At 43.1% G+C, this 19,824-nt stretch overlaps 1 protein-coding gene across 1 annotated transcript in view; it reads left to right on the forward strand.

Annotated features, from left to right (window-relative positions):
- The window catches only part of cep68 (centrosomal protein 68), a 40,030-nt gene that overhangs the window by 3,376 nt on the left and 16,830 nt on the right, over positions 1 to 19,824 (forward strand). The window contains exons 2-4 of the mRNA XM_068044263.1: positions 11,248 to 11,346; positions 12,247 to 13,791; positions 14,424 to 14,546. Of these exons, the coding sequence (XP_067900364.1) occupies positions 12,256 to 13,791; positions 14,424 to 14,546 (1,659 nt within the window). The 5' untranslated portion in view covers positions 11,248 to 11,346; positions 12,247 to 12,255. The remainder of the gene's footprint in view (positions 1 to 11,247; positions 11,347 to 12,246; positions 13,792 to 14,423; positions 14,547 to 19,824) is intronic.

Genomic DNA, 19,824 nt, shown 5'->3' on the forward strand with positions numbered 1-19,824 from the left:
TGGCCATGCGGTTTGCTTGATTGAAATTCTAGCAGAAACCCTATGCACAATAAAGGTTTAGTTCTGCCAGCCTTGTACCCAAGCTTTCTGAAGCTGGTGGGCTATCCTTGTGGTGAGAGTGTCTCTCTGTCTCCGTGTCTGTCCAGAGAGCTGTGGATGCTCCAAAAATGCTGCTGGCCTTTCTTTATAACTTATTTAAAGCTGTACTGGGGGAACTGTTTATCTCGATTTTCAGGCTCACCTTGTTCACACACGTCATTCACTGTCTTTCCATTCAGTGTACACTTTCATTCTTGCTTTTCCCCTGAAATGTATGAGCTAACACTTGCCCAAATTAAATTGCAGCTGCCATTTTCCTGTCTCTTCCACTAACCTGTCTGCATCTTCCTGACTGTTTGCCAAACCCTTAATCTTGATGTTGGTAAGTTTCAAGATTTGTGCTCCCGATGTTCAATTCCAGATCATCTCTGTGTACTAGGGACGAAAACAGAGCCAGCACTGATCACTGAGATACACCCACTTCCAATACCAGCAATCTCCATTTCACTTCACCCCTTGCTTTCTATCTGCCAGCTAACCTTTTGTCCACCAAAAATAAAATAGGCAACATTTGTCAAGAGAACACATCGTTTCGATGTAGAACCCAGCTCTGAAACTTTTCACAGGTGAGCAGCATTTAGAAAGGAATTGTTTGTTTTTATTTATTCATGGGATGTGAGTGTCACTGGCTAGGCCAGCATTTATTGTCCATCCCTAATTGCCCTTGAGAAGGTGGTGGTGAGCTACCTTCTTGAACCACTACTGTCCATGTGGTGTAGGTGCACCCACAGTGCTGTTAGGAAGGGAGTTCCAGGATTTTGACCCAGCGACAGTGAAGGAACGGCGATATAGTTCCAAGTCAGGATGGTGTGTGACTTGGAGGGGAACTTGCAGGTGGTGATGTCCCCATGTATTTGCTGCCCTTGTCCTTCTAGGTGGTAGAGGTTGCAGGTTTGGAAGGTGCTGTCTAAGGAGCCTTGGTGCATTGCTGCAGTGCATCTTGTAGATGGTACACACTGCTGCCACTGAGGTAGATCGATTCTTGATGAGCAAGGGGATGGAAGGTTATTGGAGGTAGGTGGAAATATGGAGTAATCAGTTCAGCCATGAACTTATTGAATGGCGGAGCAGGCTCGAAGGGCCGAGTGGCCTACTCCTGCTTCTAATTTGTTTGCTCGTAGGAGGCACCTTGGGACTGTGTTAATGGTGCTTGTTTCCACACTTATCTGGGAATTTAGCATTGCGTCCAGTGAAATTACAATGACAGAGTGGGATCAACTCCTTGGAATTTCTGAGCTTTATACAAGGCACAGAGTGAGGTTGATAGCTCTGTAGAATGGGAAGAGTGAAGGACTGTCGGAGTTGAGCAGACTCCAGTGCTTACTCTGAGCATCAGTGGAATAGTGTAGAAGGTGAAAGATGGTGTGGTCAGGCTGGGTGGAGAATTGCAGTAGCAAGTGATCGGAAACTCGGTGTCACACTTGCAAAATGAGCAGAGGATTTCAGCTGGCGGGCAGCCATAAAGACAGGGCTAAATTGTGGCGAGTCGAAGAGACTTAGTAGTTGGCAGGAAAAAAGACAGAGGCGCAAGGGGAGAGCCAACTGTGCAACAGCCCCAACAAACAAATTTCTCTGCAGCACCTGTGGAAGAGCCTGTCACTCCAGAATTGGCCTTTATAGCCACTCCAGGCGCTGCTTCACAAACCACTGACCACCTCCAGGCGCTTACCCATTGTCTCTCGAGATAAGGAGGCCCAAAAAAAAAAGAATTTCAGCAAAGCAATCACCTGACCTGCGTTTGGCCACCTCGATGTTGAGACTGCACTGGGAGCGGTGAGACAGTATCCAGTTGACAGGACCTGGCAATTGCTGTCTGACGTGGAAGGTGTGGGAGGAGGTGAGTGTGAGCACAGACCCTTAACAAAGTGAACACACAATGAGTCTGAGGGAAGCAGCCAACCAAAATGTCCTGCATTTGTGCCATAGGCATTTGCTGAGCTATGATGGAAATTAGGTCATAATAAAGTGGGGCTTTCAGAGTAAAGTCCATCTGACAGGCTGCCTGTATGTCTTTGTAGTTTCCCTATTGGGTGTGACCCCCTCAGGTCGATAACCACTACACTAACTAACCAGGAGCCCTGCCCAAAACCTGAGTTCAAGTTCCCAGGGATGGATTCATCATGTTGCATATAATATAATATACATGTTGGTACATTATTCCAGTGCAGCACATTGTGCTTCAACATGTAAAGGGACAATGGGTTTTCACCCGTGTTCCTCTGTGACCAGGTACCATGTGAAGGGTGGATGCAGCTCATCAGCCCATTCCTAGTCAGTGACAGCAGAGGGACTGGAAAAGAGCAACAGAAGAAAATATCCAGCATATTATTTTGAAAGAGTAATTGATTAAGTTGTGAGTATTTGAGACGGTGAGGGACTTCCCATCATCCTGCAGCTCTAGTCTTTATCCACTGAAAAAGTTTACATCCAAAGTTTAAGGTAATGTTTGATATTGGTAATTTTTCTGGAACTTCAATATTATTGGGATTGGATTAGCTTCATAATTATAAATTGCTGCTGTGCTCCTGACCAATCAGTGATACTGTATCAGACGTAGATCTAAAGTCAATGAGACTAACTTTGCAACAATGTTCTCTGAAATCAACATGCAGTCTCATTATCATTTGAGCATTCTGTTACTGGACCCCATTCCTTATCTTACCCTAAACCTATACCCTCTGCTTATGGATCCCTCAGCCAAGGGGAATAGGGCTTCCTATCCACCCTATCAAGACCCCTCATAATTTTATACATTTAAATCTTCCCTCAGCCTCCTTTGTTCTAAAGAACTCTAGCTTGTCCAATCTTTTCTCATAACTAAAATTCTCCAGTTCTAGCAATCTCCTAAATCTCCTCTGCAGTGCAATCACCTCTTTCTTAGTGTGGATACTCCAGCTGTGGCCTTCAGGGGTGAGAGTCCTAACGTCTGAGCAATGTCTGAGACACCAAACAACTTGGTTAACAACTAATTGTGAGGAAAGGAGATCATTAATCTTCCGCTTAAACATGGATTGATGGCAGAGACTGTAAAACAATATTGTACACCGGATTTTAAATAACTCTTTGTTATGGGACAAGTCACTACATGTTTGTGTAAAAGTCAGTGGGTGGTGAGAATGTGACCTTTTTAATAGTTCAGGCCACACTATTCTTTTCAAACTCTCCTTCACACTGTGCGGATTCACAAGCCAAAGCTCTCCCAGAGGGCAACAACACCAGAGATAAACATCCCTGATTCACTAACGCTGGTGGAGGGGGATACAGTTGCCAACTGTGGCTGGATGTATTTCTGGAGGTGCCATCACCCTGACCTCCCTCACAGTCCCCCTGTCATTGGTCGGTTGGCATGTCCATACTTGTGTCCCAGTGTTTCCCACGGCCAATGGGAAAGCAAACACACTCTTGGTTGCTCACTTGTCAGTCAAGCAGCCTTTACTTTCCCATCACCAACATTTTGATGATTGATAAAGTAATTGAACTAAAATTATATTAATGTGACTTTGATTTTTCTCCTGTTACTCCCAGGAGTGTCCTCAGGATTAATTTTCAATTCCTGGAGGATTGACCACTCTACCAGGATGAGGAGGCAGGAGACAACCTTCCTGACCGTTATTAAATTTAGCAAACCTGGAGCCCTGCAACCCTCCGAGATCTCTGCACTTTCCCAATTCTCACCTCTCCTGCATCCCTGATTTTAATCACTCCACCATTGGTGGCCTTGTCTTCAGTTGCTGAGGCCCTAAGCTCTGGAATTCCCTCCCTAAACCTCTCCACCTCTTTCTCCCTCTTTCAGACACTCCTGAAGAACTACCTGTGACCAAGCTTTTGCTCACCTGTCCTAAAATTTCCTTATGTGGCTCGGTGTCAAATTTTGTTTGACGTCCCTGTGAAGCATTTTGGGATGTTTTACTACTTTAAAGGTGCTATACATATGCAAATTGTTATTTGGCACCCCTGTTGTCCCCAGTCCAGTTGGAAACTACACGTTCAAGGCATTGTGATGAGCAGTGTTGTTAAACATGTGTATTGTTTCATCTGAAACTTTGGCAGTACGCAGTTAAAGTTTTCCAAAATTAGTTTGTTCAACTCAACAGTTTAATGTACGAGTGAAACTGAGGTACTTTATTAGTGTTCATTCAGCCAGTTTGACTTGCTGTGTGTGTATTTATTTCTTGTAGCAGTTCATTGCTTAGTCTGGAATGTCTGGGTATTTTGTACTCTATGCAGTGTAACACTGCAGTGAAAGGTAGATTGTTGTCCTTGGAGCTTCCTCTAATTGTGTTCGCTACCCACATCATGTTTTGACTCTTGGGAGTTGTCTTTTGTAGTTCATGGAGTGCTGGGAGCAAGTCCAAATTGTAACAGGAATTGGACACAAGCATATGAGTGTGTTTGTGTATTCCAAAATATTTATAGCACAGAAACAGGCCATTCAGCCCAACTGATCTGTGCTGGTCTTTATGCTCCATACTAGCTTCCTATCACCCCTTTACATGGGAACATCAGAAATAGGTGCATGAGTAGGCCATTCAGCCCCTTGAGTCTGTTCCGCCATTCAACTAGATCATGGCTGATCTTCTACCTCCACCATTCTCCCGCACTATCCCCCTATCCCTTAATATCCTTTAATCTAGAAATCTATTGATCTCTGTCTTGAACATACTCAATGACTCAACCTCCACAGCCCTTTGGGGTAGAGAATTCCAAATTCATTGATCAGATTAAGACTCTTTTCCTTCTATTCCTAAGAAACCGCTGTAAGCCAAAAATCCTTTTGTCCCCAGATAACTTTTTTTGTGTGTGTGCATGAGGGTTAAGGAATGAAGGAGTTTTTTCATATATATAGATTTATCTCGATAAGTAGTTAAGACTTATTATTTTCTAATAGTTAATCTTTAAAGAAACCTGATTTGGTGTGCTATATTCTGGGAGGAAAAGTACAGTGTTTAAATTTGGCTAATTCCTTGGTAGGTGGGGAACTTTATTTGATATACTATGACCTGTAGAGTAGTGGGACTGAATTAACAGTGCATCACTCTCTCCTTGGTTGTAACAACAGTTATAATTTTTCTTGAAGCAATAAAATGTTTGTGATTAAATGCTTTATGTAGCATAGTACGGAGCCAGCCTATCAGGAAAGCCCCAAGTTCAATCAGTTCTGGCCCTTGTACTTTGAGTTTGCTGGTCTGGAAGTAGTGTCTCCATAAATAGCCTGACCATCCTCCGGCTAGGGAGGGGGAGATCAGCTAGGAATCCTGTTCCTGATCACTAACCAGTGATTCTTCTGGAAATGGACTTGGGATGATGAAAGGATTAGGGCCAACTTTTGATAGCTTTATAGACAAATGGCCTGTTGACATTCACTGTCCAATTCACAATGAAGAATAGCCACTTGAGTAAAGTACCCAGGCTGTATGTCCTAGTGCGTTTATACCCATATTTCCTGTCACTCTATCAGCATATCCTTCTGTTCCTTTCTCATGTGTTTATCCAGCTTCCCCTTTAATGCATCGATACTATTCACCTCAACCACTCCCTGTGGTAGTGAGTTCCACATTCTGCCCACTCTCTGGATAAAGAAGTTTCTCCTGAATTCCCAATTGGATTTATTAGTGACTGTCTGTCTTATGTTGCTGGCCCCTAGTTTAGTTTAGTTTAGAGATACAGCACTGAAACAGGCCCTTCGGCCCACCGAGTCTGTGCCGACCATCAGCCACCCATTTATACTAATCCTACACTAATCCCATATTCCTACCACATCCCCATCTGTCCCTATATTTACCTACCACCTACCTATACTAGGGGCAATTTATAATGGCCAATTTACCTACCAACCTGCAAGTCTTTTGGCTTGTGGGAGGAAACCGGAGCACCCGGAGAAAACCCCCGCAGACACAGGGAGAACTTGCAAACTCCACACAGGCAGTACCCAGAATTGAACCCGGGTCGCTGGAGCTGTGAGGCTGCGGTGCTAACCACTGCGCCACTGTCCCGCCACCACTGTTCTGGTCTATGCCACAAGTGGAAACATTTTCTCAACATCTATCCTATCAAAACCCCTTCATAATCTTAAAAGACCTCCATCAGGTCACCCCTCAGCCTTCTCTTATCTGGGGCAACAAGCCCGAGCCCATTCAGTGTGTCTGCATAGGGCTGGGGGTTTGGATGTGTGTGCATCTGTACAGCCATTAGCAATTCGGCCTACTTCCTGTACCCATCATCACAAGTTTTTCATGAAGGCAGTAATGAAGAGAAGTATGTGCTTGCTGTGTTCACATATTTTAAAAGGACATTTACTGGTGAATCTAGAAATATTCAGATAGAGGAAAATTTAGGTCTTCCATGAATAGTCGCGAAAGTTGGATTTCAGAACAGTTTGTGTTTAAGATTTGTTCCCCACTCAGTATTAGAAATAATTATTTTTTTGCTGTTATGATGTTACAATCCATGACCATTTTAACTTGAAGACAGATATCACTGTTAGTGGATAAAATTCAGACAAAGAAAAGTGATTGAGAAACTCTCTGGTTTAACTAGCTTGAGACCGGGATTGTCCTGCTTAATAATAGGATTTGTTTTGTATTTGAAGAACTAGAGTTGTATTCTCTGGAATTTAGAAGGTTAAGAGGTGAACACAAGAAATAGGAGTAGGAGTAGACCATTCGGCCCATCGAGCCTGCTCCGCCATTCAACACGGTCATGGCTGATCTTGGGATTCAATTCCACTTTCCCACCCGCTCCCCATATCCCTTGATTCCGAGAGACCAAAAATCTATCTATCCCAGCCTTAAATATATTCAATGATGGAGCATCCACAACCCTCTGGGGCAGAGAATTCCAAAGACTCAACTCTTTGATGTAATTGCTCCTCATCTCAGTCCTGAATGATCGGCCCCTTTATCCTGAGACTGCCCCCGCGTTTTAGATTTGATCGAAGCTTCAAGATACTGAGGGGAATTGATCAGGCAAATAGACAGAAACACCTACCACTGCTGGGGACTAGAAGCATAGTCTAAAAATTCAGAGCCAGACCTTTCAGGAGTGGAATTAGGAAACACTTCTACACACAAAGGCTGGTAGAAGTTTGGGACTCTCTTCCACAAATGGCATTTGGTATTCAATCAATTGTTAAAATTCTTCAATCTCCAATCTTAAATTTTTTTCATCCAAAGAGATTAAGGGATATTGGGTAAAGGTGGGTATATGGAGTTAGGTCATAGATCAGTCAAGATTTCACTGAATGGAAGAATAGGCTCGAGGGGCTGAATGGCCTCCTCCTGTTCCTAAGACTGATTTACTACGTTTGACTGGGACAGGCACAAGTTTGAATGATCAGGTGAAAAAGGAAACTTGTTAGAAAGGACTGACTGCTTTGGATCTGATGGTTGAATATTTGAATTTTACGTTGAATAAGTTGGAAATCCCTCCAGTTTTGCTGCTCTTTGTGCTCTGCCCAGTTTTACCCCCCCCCCCCCCCCCCCCCCCAACTCGCTTTGCCTCTTACAGGTATTTTACTGGCATTCCGGAATGATGCTGCTCACAATATGAAAGAGAGTTACTCAGAAGGGGTACATCCATTCTCTGTACAAAGACTGCAGTCCAGGGACAGGCAAGTTTTAACTTGTTCTGTTGTAACTGCAGGATCCCGGTGAAGGGAATGTTATTGTGCTGCTGTTTAGCAAAGAAACTCTTTTGTGGTCTACTATTCAAGTGTTAATTAAAACATTCAATAAGAGCAAGATAACTTCCTGTGCTAGAGCAGAGGGTTACAGCAGCTGAAACTGGAAAGGCCAGTAGCTGATTGATGTTCTGGTGGCCAGTCAGTATGATCAATACTTTCTCAGTGGGGTAGGTTCTGGAAATGAAGACTTCCCGATAACTGAGGATTTCTTGGAGGTCATGTTGTAGGGTGGAGAGTAAAGCAGCGATCCTCATTAGAGTGGAAGGCCTGTCGAAGTAACGGCAGCAATTTTTAACACGCTCTCACTTGCATCCATAGACAGTGCAGATGTGCTACAGTCAGCTGCAGCTTTGAAGCAGTGTGTATATTCCAGGGTGCTGCTATCCAGAAAGTGTTAATAACCTCAGCACACTCTTACACTCTCATTCAGTAACTGGAGGAACACACTGTATTTAATACAGAATAGCAGCAACTTATTTAGAATCATAGAAAGTTTAAGGCACAGAAAGAGGTCACTCGGCCCATCGTGCCTGTGCTGGCCAAAAAACAATCCACCCAGTGTAATCCCACCTTCCAGCATTTGGTCCGTAGCCCTGCAGTTTACGGCACTTGAGGTGCATATCCAGACTCTGTTTTGAATGAGTTGAGGGTCTCTGCCTCAACTACCCTTTCAGTCAGTGAGTTCCAGACCCCCACCACACTCTGGGTGAAAAGATTTTCCCTCTCTCCCTTCCTTCTAAACTTTCTACCAATCGCTTTAAATCTGTGCCCCCTTGTCACTGACTTTTCTGCTAAGGTCAATAGACGCTTCACCTCCACTCTATCCAGGCCCCTCAAAATGATGTACATTTCAATCCGATCTCCCCTCAGCCTTCTCTGTTCCAAGGAGAACAACCCCAGCCTATCCAATCATTGCTCATAGCTGCATTTTTCCAGTTCTGGCAACATCCTCGTAAATCTCCTCTGTACCCTCTCTGGTGCAATTACATCCTTTCTGTAATGAGGTGACCAGAACTGCACACAGTACTCAAGTTATGGTCTACCCAATGAGTTATACAGTTCCAGCATAACCTCCCTGCTCTTATATTCTATACCTCGGCTACTAAAGGAAAGGATTTCATATGCCGCCTTAACCACCTTTATTGACCTGTCCTACCTTCAGGGATCTGTGGACATTCAGTCCAAGGTCCCTCACTTCCTCTACATTTCTCAGTATTTTCCCATTAATCGTGTATTCCTTTTCCTTGTTTGACCTCCCCAAATGCATCACCTCACACTTCTCTGGGTTGAATTCCATTTGCCACTTTTCTGCCCATCTGACCTGACCATCAATATCTTCCTGCAGCCTACAGCTATCCTCCTCGCTGTCTACCACTATCCTCCTCGCTGTCTACCACACGGCCAATCTTTCTCTTTTTTTCTCTCCCCTCTCTCCCCTCTCTCCCCTCTCTCCCCTCTCTCCCCTCTCTCCCCTCTCTCCCCTCTCTCCCCTCTCTCCCCTCTCTCCCCTCTCTCCCCTCTCTCCCCGTAGATTACCCACGTGGCCACTTGAGCACAGTCTGTGTGATAGGGGATGTAGTGAGAAATGTGCAATGCAGAATGGTTTTTGATGTGAAGGAATTCTCTATTCAGGTGGGATTTGTCCTGGCCAGCAATGCTTTGCTTGCTAATATTGTTTGCCATGAAATATATCCAATTTCCCAATTTAAGCACTTGCTCCCAACAAATCTCTGCAAAATTGGGTGATAAAGTACAAAAGATGGGGAAATGTCAACATTGTATACCATATAAGGAAATCTTTGTATAATTAAACTTCTCCAGCTGGCTTAGAAAGCAGCTCTCCTATGCAGTGCCACTGTCTGGTACAATGTGAGTTTACAGCTGTGTCAAAGATTGCATTGTCATGGTGAGTTCAGACCAGCTCCTTCCTCACAGGAAGGGTGGGGTTATCTTCACTCTGTGACTCACAGCAACTGGCTCAAGAGTTGACAAAGGCTATGACTGGAGAAGCCAGTCTGTTCTGGCTGGGAAGATGTGAACTTTATCCAAGATCAGAGTGTCTACCTTTCCCAACACTAATAGTCTGACCTCCCATTTCTCTGATACGTGACCCCCAAACTGGGCTAAAGAACTATAATGGGGAAGGAAATCTGCAGATTGTAAAAGGAGGGAAAGATCGCTGATCGACTGCAATCTGGTTAAGGTGTTTTACACTCCGTTTAGTCTCCTGGCAACCATATGAATAAAGAGCTACTGCAGTTTAGCAGCTTTGAGCCCGGTTTGTGTGTGGTTGTGTTAGCTGTCTGGCAGAACGCTTACTTGCTACATGAGCTTGAATTCTTGCACCTGTTACCTACTGTTCTGTCAAATTGTGCGGCATGAAAGATTTTTCTCATGAGTGATAGGACAGCTGGGACTTGGTGTAATTCTGAAACTAAAATAGATCAAGTATATAATTGGCCGTATTGGTAACTGGGTAAAACATTTAAATATATGTTGTGACCTGTGAAGAAGTGGAACTAGAGAAGGACAGTGCAACCCTCCAGCCTCAGTCTTAACAAAACTGTACAGTGTTTCCTGACATCTTGTGACTTGGACCGAAATCACCCATAAATATCATCTAGCAATCTGTTTGCTTTAAGGTACGCTGCGCAGTAGTTACCATGTTGCATAACTAATCTACTAGCACACCCAACCTCCTTCACTGACCATCTCTCCCCTGCCAGTTTTTCTCTCTCTCTCGCTTCCCCAACCCCCCCTCAACTCAGTATAGACAGAGGTGTGCCTAGTACTGCCCCCTGGTGTTTTTTTAATTCATTCATGGGATGTGGGCGTTGCTGGCTAGGCTAGCATTTATTGCCCATCCCTAATTGCCCTTGAGAAGGTGGTGGTGAGCTGCCTTCTTGAACTGCCGCAGTCCATGTGAGGTAGGTACACCCAGAGTGCTGTTAGGAAGGGAGTTCCAGAATTTTGACCCAGCGACAGTGAAGGAATGGAGATATAGTTCCAAGTCAGGATGGTGTGCATCACTTGTAACTCTTACTGAACGACACCCGTTTACTGTGAGCTCTCGCTTCCACTCATCAACCACATTTCTATGTTGCTACGTTTCCTTGCTTAACCCATACATCTCTAAATGCTCCTTCATTTTATTTCAACTTGTGCCCATGCTATGCCAAGGGATCCTGCTTTGGGCGCAAGTGTAAATTTGGACGCAATTCGTGCTCCATGTTGGGAGGAGGCATAAACACAGCATGGACTGGTTAGGTCTGGTGATCTAGTTCTGTGCTGTAGACTCCGTGTAACTCAGTACTTTACATGGACTGGTTAGGTCTGGTGATCTAGTTCTGTGCTGTAGACTCAGTGTAACTCAGTACTTTACATGAACTGGTTAGGTCTGGTGATCTAGTTCTGTGCTGTAGACTCAGTGTAACTCAGTACTTTACAGTTTTTTTTTAAATTTTCAGATAATGCCAGCAGTTGTAAATGAATCCGTTATAGACCTTCATGGCCTTGAAGATTGAGACCTTTTCTTACATTTCAGCCAAAAACAACCAAGAGGCTTGGTAAGTGGAATTATACTGAGTTGGTGGCAAATTGCTCTGAACTCCTTCAGTATCCAACAGTTACTGTTCTTTAATGACTTTGATTCATCTCCATTACTTCCATTAACTGCGAAAAGTTTCAAAACCCACCAACGGTTGTATGAGGGATCATTGGAGCAAATCCAGAAGAAAAATATCCCAATTGTTCTTTACCCTAGCAACTCCAAAATCACTTTAGGAAAATTTGTAACTGATAGCTCTATTAACTACAAGTAGATGCCCAGCCCATTCAGGAGTCTTGCTTTAATGCCTAGGTCCAAGCAGGTGAGCAATATGAATGTTTTATCTGCATGTAGGTGCACATTTGTCCTTTTTTTAAAATAAAAATCTAGAAACTTGAACAGTATATATAAAACAACAATGTAGTTTAAAACTATTATTAAATTCACTCCTACACAAAAGCAGGGTCACTTACTGACTTTTTGCTGAGGGCCAGAATATCAATATTTTTTTTTCTGTTTTGCTTTTTAACTCGCTCTCTCCAAAATTACTGTCTCCCTTTCCTCTTCCTCTGCTTTTTCTCCTTTCCATCTCTCCTCTTTTTAATTCTCTCGTGCACTCTCTTGCTCTCTCTGTCTTTGTGTCTTTCTTTCTGTTTTCTGGAGAGAGAAAATTATCACAACACTCCCAGATTGTTGTAAAAACTTCTTGAATGCCCTTTTACCCCCGATCCAGTCTGGCCTGCATGTCATTGCTGAATTTACCATGGACTTGATGTTCCAAATGGCCACTTCCTGTGTCATCATAACTCTACAAATATGTCCAAAGAAGTCTTGCAAATGTAAAAACAATAGAAAATATCATGAATTTTTTTTCAATATAGATAAAAGCATATTTAATCACTTTACCTTTTTTTTTAAGGGAGTTGATATGCAGGAGAAAAATAAAAGATATTCCTGCCCCCGTTCTGGATATTCATCGAGAGTGATACCATCAGAAAGTGGGAGTGACAATCGGACTAACTCGCTGCCTTGCCAATCCTTACAGTCTTTATATTCTGCAAACCACCCAAAATCTTCACCACCTTCACTTTCTCGAACAGGTGAAGCAGTTGGTAAATTTGACCTGAAGATGACCAGATCCAGCATTTCATCACCAGCATCACCAAAGAACTTTGAGTTTGAAAGATTGGACAGACGGAGGTGCCTGTCCACTCCAAGGTACAGTACTTGGCTGGATACATCCACCTCCTCTCAATGTTTGCCAAAAAGAAAGGCCATGTTCAGCACACAAGATGTAAAGTTACACGGATATACATCATTGGGCCAAATGTCTAATGGGGGTCTTTCCTCTACTGTCTCCAGCATTAAGCCTCTGTATGGAAAACAGATACCGCCCCAAATATCAGAATACTGGGAACTGAGACGTCCTGATTCTTTCAGACCATTTAGAGATCGGACTTCACCTGATTGGGATCCTGATGAGGAATATCAGGCTTTGCTCGATTTTACATATCCCTTAAGACCAGGGCATTTTGCCTCCAAGAACTCTTTAGATGGCGATGATTTGTCCTCTGACTCATGTTTAAAGGATTCGGGCATTGTGGCTGACAGTCCTTTGCCCTCTTTGTCAAATACATTAACAACAAACAGCACGTTCCCATTCCCTGCTTCCCAGTCTAGCACCAGCAACACTGCTAACCTAGCCTGGGGCTATAGCAGCCGCAGAGAAGATATGGACCCTCCTCGTTATTCCTCCAGTCCTTTGCACATGTGTAGACAACCTTCCAATTTGACTTCCCATCCAACCTATAAAGCTAGTATAATTCCAAGAGCCTTTGTGGAATGTTCTCCAATCAATAAGATGCAACTTCCAGAGAGTTTAACTAACCGTGCAATCCCATCTGACTCTACCTTGACCACTTCAGTTGCCAATTCCAGATTTCTATTGAGGAGCTTAAATGAAGAATCTTCCAACCACTTGAGATCAGGAAGTGATCCTGTAGGCTTCATACCAACAACACAGATACTTCCCTTAAATAAAGAATGGGAGAATGACGAGGAGTATCTGGCCCTCCCATACAAGCTGAATGAGTTGGAAGTTTTGGCTCAGCAATTGGAAAACTTTTCAGTTCATTTGGATAACAAGTCAACCTACATGATCAACGCAAAAGGAGGGATCATAAAGACGACAGAGGGCACAGACATTCAAGGTGGCAGCACTGAGGATAGTCTTATTGACCAGAGCAGCAGTGCTGAAGTCGCCCAGTCCAGCTGCCAACTGGGAATTAGCCCCATAAATGCACCCAAGGGTCCATGGCGTGAAGATACAATCATGGATTTAAAGAAGACCTCTGACTTTATTAAAAAGCTAGGCAGGTGGCCTGGTTCCCGACTGATATTGAGCCAACAGCTGGAACAAGTAACGGAGGAGCAGAAGAATGATAGTCTTCTTGTTCACATGCAGGTAAAGCTGTACATTTCTTTAAAGGTTTGATCTTTCAGTCGAATACCTCATACGAGTAGAATAAAATTGCTTTTATTTTGCTTGCACAATCATATTGAATTAAGCAACCTAGAACTGAAAACAAGTTAATGAATGTTTTTAGTTTTGAATTTTTTTGTTTCTTTAAACCTGAGGAAATTCTAACAAGGATCTAACTGAATTGTGCTGGGCTGCTGTGCTCCCATCACTCTACAGCTATCAGGAAAGATTGAAGAGGGTGAGGCTCTTTTTTTTTAGAAGAGAGAAGACTTGGAGGATGAGTTGGACAGGGCAGATGTGGAAGGAATGTTTCTGCTTGTGGGAGAATCCAAAACTAGGGGCCATCAATACAGGATAGTTACTAATAAATCCATTAGGAAAGTATGGAGAAATTTCTTTACTCCAATGGTTAGAATGTGGAACTCAATACCACAGGAATGTTGATGCAAATAGCTTAGATGCTTTCAAAAGTGAATAGAAGAAAGGAGATGGAATGGGAGGAGACTAGTGTGGAGTATAAACACCAGCACAGACTAGTTGGGCCGAATGGCCTGTTTCTGTGTTATATATTCTACATAATTCTGTGTAACTGAGCAGCTGTTTTGTTCAAATAGACCTTCAGTACTAAACTAGAAGAAATGGTCGAGTGGTTGTATGAAGTTGTTGAGACCACAGACAACTGGATCCCACCTCAGTTCAGGATGGAGAGTATAAAAGCCTCGCTGGATAAGTGCATGGTAAGCAGCTCCCATCGTGCTTTTACTGTTGAAAGTTAGTTCCTTTTTTCTAAATTTTACCAATCAAGATTTTTGTTTCTCCTAAATTAAAACTTTATAGATTTCAGAAAAAATTTGGATTGAGCCATCACGAGTATTGCACTGCTTTTTGGTTAGTTTTGTCTGTCTGATGTCTTGTACAAACCTATTTACTCTCGCCAGATAGTATCAGTTGCTTAGCGATCAGTCATAAATGTTTAAAAAAAAACTTTTTTTGATTGTAAAAAGACTTGCATTTCTGTAGCACCTTTCGCCACCTCACGATGTCCCAAAGCATCTTACAGCCAGTATAGTACTTTTGAAGTGTAGTCAGTGTCGCAGTGTAGGAAATGCAGCTAATTTGCACATAGCAAGCTCCCACAAACAGCAATAGTTGTGATTTGATTTATTTATAGATTGTTCCAAAGTAATCAAGTATGTATATAATGCGCTGATCAGAGACATGGTTGCAAGGTGACCAAGGCTGGGAACTAAATATTCAAGGGTATTTGACATTTCAGAAGGATAGGAAGAAAGGAAAAGGAGATGGGGTAGCTCTGTTAATAAAGGATGAATTCAGTACAGTAATGAGAAATGATCTTGGCTCGGAAGATCATGATGCAGAATCAGTTTGGGTGGAGATAAGAAATAGCAAAGGAAAGAAATCACTGGTGGGAGTAGTTTATAGGCCCCCTAACAGTAGCTACACTACAGGACAGAATATAAATCAAGAAATAATGGGGGCTTGTAGGAAAGGTACTGCAATAATCGTGGGCAATTTTAATCTTATGGATTGAATTAATCAAATTGGCAAAAGTAGCCGGGAGGATGTGTTCATAATTCGGGACAGTTTCTTCGAACAATACATTCTGGATCCAACCTGGGAGCAGGATATTTTAGACCTGGTAATGTGTAATAAGACAGGATTAATAAATGACCTTGTAGGCAAGAGTGATCATAACATGATAGAATTTCACTTTCAGTTTGAGGGTGAGAAGTTTGGGTCTGAAACTAGTGTCTTAAACTTAAATAAAGGCAATTACAAGGTATGAAGATAGAGTTGGCTGAAGTGGACTGGGAAAATAGGTTAAAAGGTAAGATAGAGAAGCAGTGGGAGATATTTCATAACACTCAAAGATGTATTCCATTGAGAAAGAAAGATTTTATGAGAAGGGTGCACCATCCGTCACAAATAAAGGAAGTTAAGGATGGTTATCAATTTGAAAGAAAAGGTGTACAATGCTGCAAAGATTAGTGATAGGCCAGAAGATTGGAAAAAATTTAGAAACCAGCAGAGGATGACTCTTTTTTTTTAAAAAGAGGGAGAACTTGAGAGTATGGGAATAAACTAGCAAGAAATATAAAAACACAGTAAAAACTTCTACAGATATCTAAAGAGGAAAAATGTAGCTAAAGTAAGTGTTGATCCCTTAGAGGACGAGACTGGGGAATTAATAATGGGAAATAAAGAATTTCATAGCAGACGACCGATGGGAGAGAGGTTTCCTCTGGAGAGTACAGTGAGAGCCATGACCAGAGCACCGAGGGTGGCTCAGCTGTGCAGGGAGGGAGGAGAAAAGACAGGAGAGCAATAGTGAGAGGGGATTCTATAGTTAGGGGAACACGGGTGTTTTTGTGCTTGCAGACATGATTCCAGGATGGTGTGTTGCCTCCCTAGTGCAGGGGTCATCTATATCACCAAGCGGCTACAGGGCATTCTGGAGGGTGAGGGTGCACAGCCAGAGGTCGTGGTCCACATTGGTACCGATGAAAGAGGGATGAGGTCCTGCAGGCTGAGTTTAGGGAGTTGGGAATGAGATTAGCAAGCACAACCTCAGGTAGTAATCTCCGGATTACTCCCAAGGCCACGTGCTAGTGAGTATAGAAATAGGAAAATACACCAGATGAATGTGTGGCTGGAGAGGTGGTGCAGGAGGGAGGGCTTCAGATTTCTGGGGCATTGGGGCTGGTTCTGGGGAAGGTGAGACCAGTACAAGCCAGACGGTCTATACCTGAATAGGACTGGGACAAATATCCTTGCAGGAAGGTTTGCTAGTGCTGTTGGGGATGGTTTAAACTAGATTGGCAGGAGGATGGGAACCTTAGCGCAGTCTTAGATAGGACAATTTCAGGGCAGAATCACAGAATTGTTACAGTGCAGAAGGAGGCCATTCGGCCCATCGTGACTGCACTGGCTCTCCAAGTGAGCAGTTCACTTAGTGCCACTCCCCCACCTTCTCCCCATAACCCTGCACATTCTTCCTTTTCAGATAACCATCTAATTCCCTTTTTGAATGCTTCAATTGAACCTGTGTCCACCACGTTCTCAGGGAAACGGGAGGTAGAAAATTAGTGAGTGGCTCAGAAAGACAGAAAAAGGCAAAGGTTAAAAAGTGTGCAGCACAGGAATTTGGCAGTGTTAAAGGGTATTTATTTAAATGCAAGGAGTATAGTAAATGAAGCTGAGGGCACAGATAGACACGTGGCAACACAATGTCATTGCTATAATGGAAACTTGGCTTAAAGAAGGGCAAGAATGGCAGCTCAACATCCCTGGATATAGAGTTTTCAGGTGGGATAGAGAGGAGGATAAAAAAGGAGGGAGAGTGGCATTATTAGTTAAAGAATCAATAACCGATTTGAGGAGGAATGATATGCTAAATGAATTATCAAACGAGGCCACATGGGTAGCACTCAAATAAAAAAGGGGCAGCCACACCACTCGGAGTGTACGAGAGACCCCCAAATAGTGAGACCGAGATAGAAGAACAAATATGTAGGAAAGTTTCTGAGTGCAAAACTATAGGGCAATTAATATTTGGGGATTTCAACTATCCCAATATCAACTGGGATACAAACAGTGTGAAGGGCACAGAGGGGACAGAATTCTTGAACTGCATTCAAGAGAACCTTTTAGCCAGCACGTAAGAAGCCCAACGAGAGGGGGCGCAATTCTAGATTTAATCTTCGGTAATGAAGCTGGGCAAGTGGATGAAACATAGAAAATAGGAGCAGGAGTAGGCCATTCAACCCTTCCAGCCTGCAATGCCATTCATTATGATCATGGCTGATCATTGAACTCAGTAACCTGTTCCCGCTTTCTCCCCCCATATCCTTTGATCCCTTTAGACCCAAGACCTATATCTAACTCCTTCTTGAAAACATACAATGTCTTGGCCTCAACTGCTTTCTGTGGTAGCGAATTCCACAGGCTCACCACTCTCTGGGTGAAGAAATTTCTCCTCATCTCGGTCCTGAAAGGTTTACCCCGTATCCTTAGACTATGACCCCTGGTTCTGGACTCCCCCACCATCGGGAACATCCTTCCTGTATCTACCCTGTCAAGTCCTGTTCGAATTTTATAGGTTTCTAGGAGATCCCCCCTCACTCTTCTGAACTCCAGCAAATATAATCCTAACTAACTCAATCTCTCCTAATACCTCAGTCCCGCCATCCCAGGAATCAGTCTGGTAAACCTTCGCTGCACTTCCTCTATAGCAAGAACATCCTTCCTCCGATAAGGAGACCAAAACTGCAGACAATATTCCAGGTGTGGCCTCACCAAGGCCCTGTATAATAGCAGCAAAACATCCCTGCTCCTGTACTCGAATCCTCTCGCTATGAAGGCCAACATACTATTTGCCTTTTTTTACCGCCTGTTGCACCTGCATGTTTACCTTCAGCGACTGGTGTACGAGAACACCCAGGTCTCGCTGTATATCCTCCTCTCTCAGTTTATAGCCGTTCAGATAATCTGCCTTCCTGTTTTGCTACTAAAGTGGATAACCTCACATTTATCCACATTATACTGCATCTGCCATGCATTTGCCCACTCACTCAACTTGTCCAAATCACCCTGAAGCCTCTCTGCATCCTCCTCACAACTCACCCTCCCACATAGTTTTGTGTCATCTGCAAATTTGGAGATATTACATTTAGTTCCCTCATCTAAATCATTAATATATATTGTGAATAGCTGGGGTCCTAGCACTGATCCCTGCAGTACCCCACTAGTCACTGCCTGCCATTTGGAAAAAGACCTATTTATTCCTACTCTTTGTTTCCTGTCTGCCAACCAATATTCTATCCATCGCAATACACTACCCCCAATCCCATGCACTTTAATTTTACATGCTAATCTCTTATGTGGGACTTTGTCGAAAGCCTTCTGAAAGTCCAAATAAACCACATCCACTGGCTCCCCCTCATCAACTCTACTAGTTACATCCTCGAAGAATTCTAGTAGATTTGTCAAGCATGATTTCCCTTTCGTAAATCCATGCTGACTCTGCCTGATTCTACCACTGTTCTCCAAGTGCTCTGCTATAAAATCTTTGATAATGGACTCTAGAATTTTCCCTACTACTGCCGTCAGGCTGACTAGTCTGTAGTTCCCTGTTTTTTTTCTCTACCTCCCTTTTTTAATAGTGGGGTTACATTAGCTACCCTCCAATCTGTAGGAACTGTTCCAGAGTCTATAGAATCTTGAAAGATGACCACCAATGCATCCACTATTTCTAGGGCCATTTCCTTTCGTACTCTGAGATGAAGTAACAGTGGGTGACTATAATACATAGTTTTAGCATAATCATGGAAAAGGGCAAAAATAAAACTGGAGCAAAAGTTCTAAATTGGGGGAAGGCAAATTTTATGAAACTGAGAGGTGACCTGGCGAAAGTGGACTGGATACAGCTACTTGAAGGAAAATCAGTGGCAAACCAGTGGGAGACATTCAAAAGTGAGATTCTACAGGCACAGTGTAGTCATGTCCCCACAAAGATAAAGGGTGGTACTGCTAAATCCAGAGCCCCCTGGTTATCTAGAAGTTTACAGGGTAAGTTAAAGCAGAAAGAAAGCTTATGACGGTAACAAAAAAACTTAATACTTTAGAAAGTGCCGGGGTGAAATAAAAAAGGAAATTAGAAAAGCCAAGAGAGGATGTGAAAAGTTATTAGCAGGGGAAAACTCGAAAATGTTTTATCAGTACATTAAGAGGATAGCTAAGGAAAGGGGAGGGCCTGTCGGAAATGTACAAGGGAACTTATGCGTGGATGCAGAAGATGTGGGCAGGGTTCTTAATGATTTTTTAGTCTCTGTCTTCACAAAGGAGAGGGATGATGCAGACATTGTAGTTAAAGAGGAAGAGTGTGAAATATTAGATATGATAAGCATAATGAGAGAGGCAGTACTAGAGGGTCTGACATCGTTGAAAGTGGATAAATCACCAGGGCCGGATGGATTGCATCCCAGGTTGTTAAAG

This window comes from Heterodontus francisci, chromosome 13 (assembly GCF_036365525.1).
Source record: "Heterodontus francisci isolate sHetFra1 chromosome 13, sHetFra1.hap1, whole genome shotgun sequence".
In the NCBI taxonomy this organism is placed as follows: Eukaryota; Metazoa; Chordata; class Chondrichthyes; order Heterodontiformes; family Heterodontidae; genus Heterodontus; species Heterodontus francisci.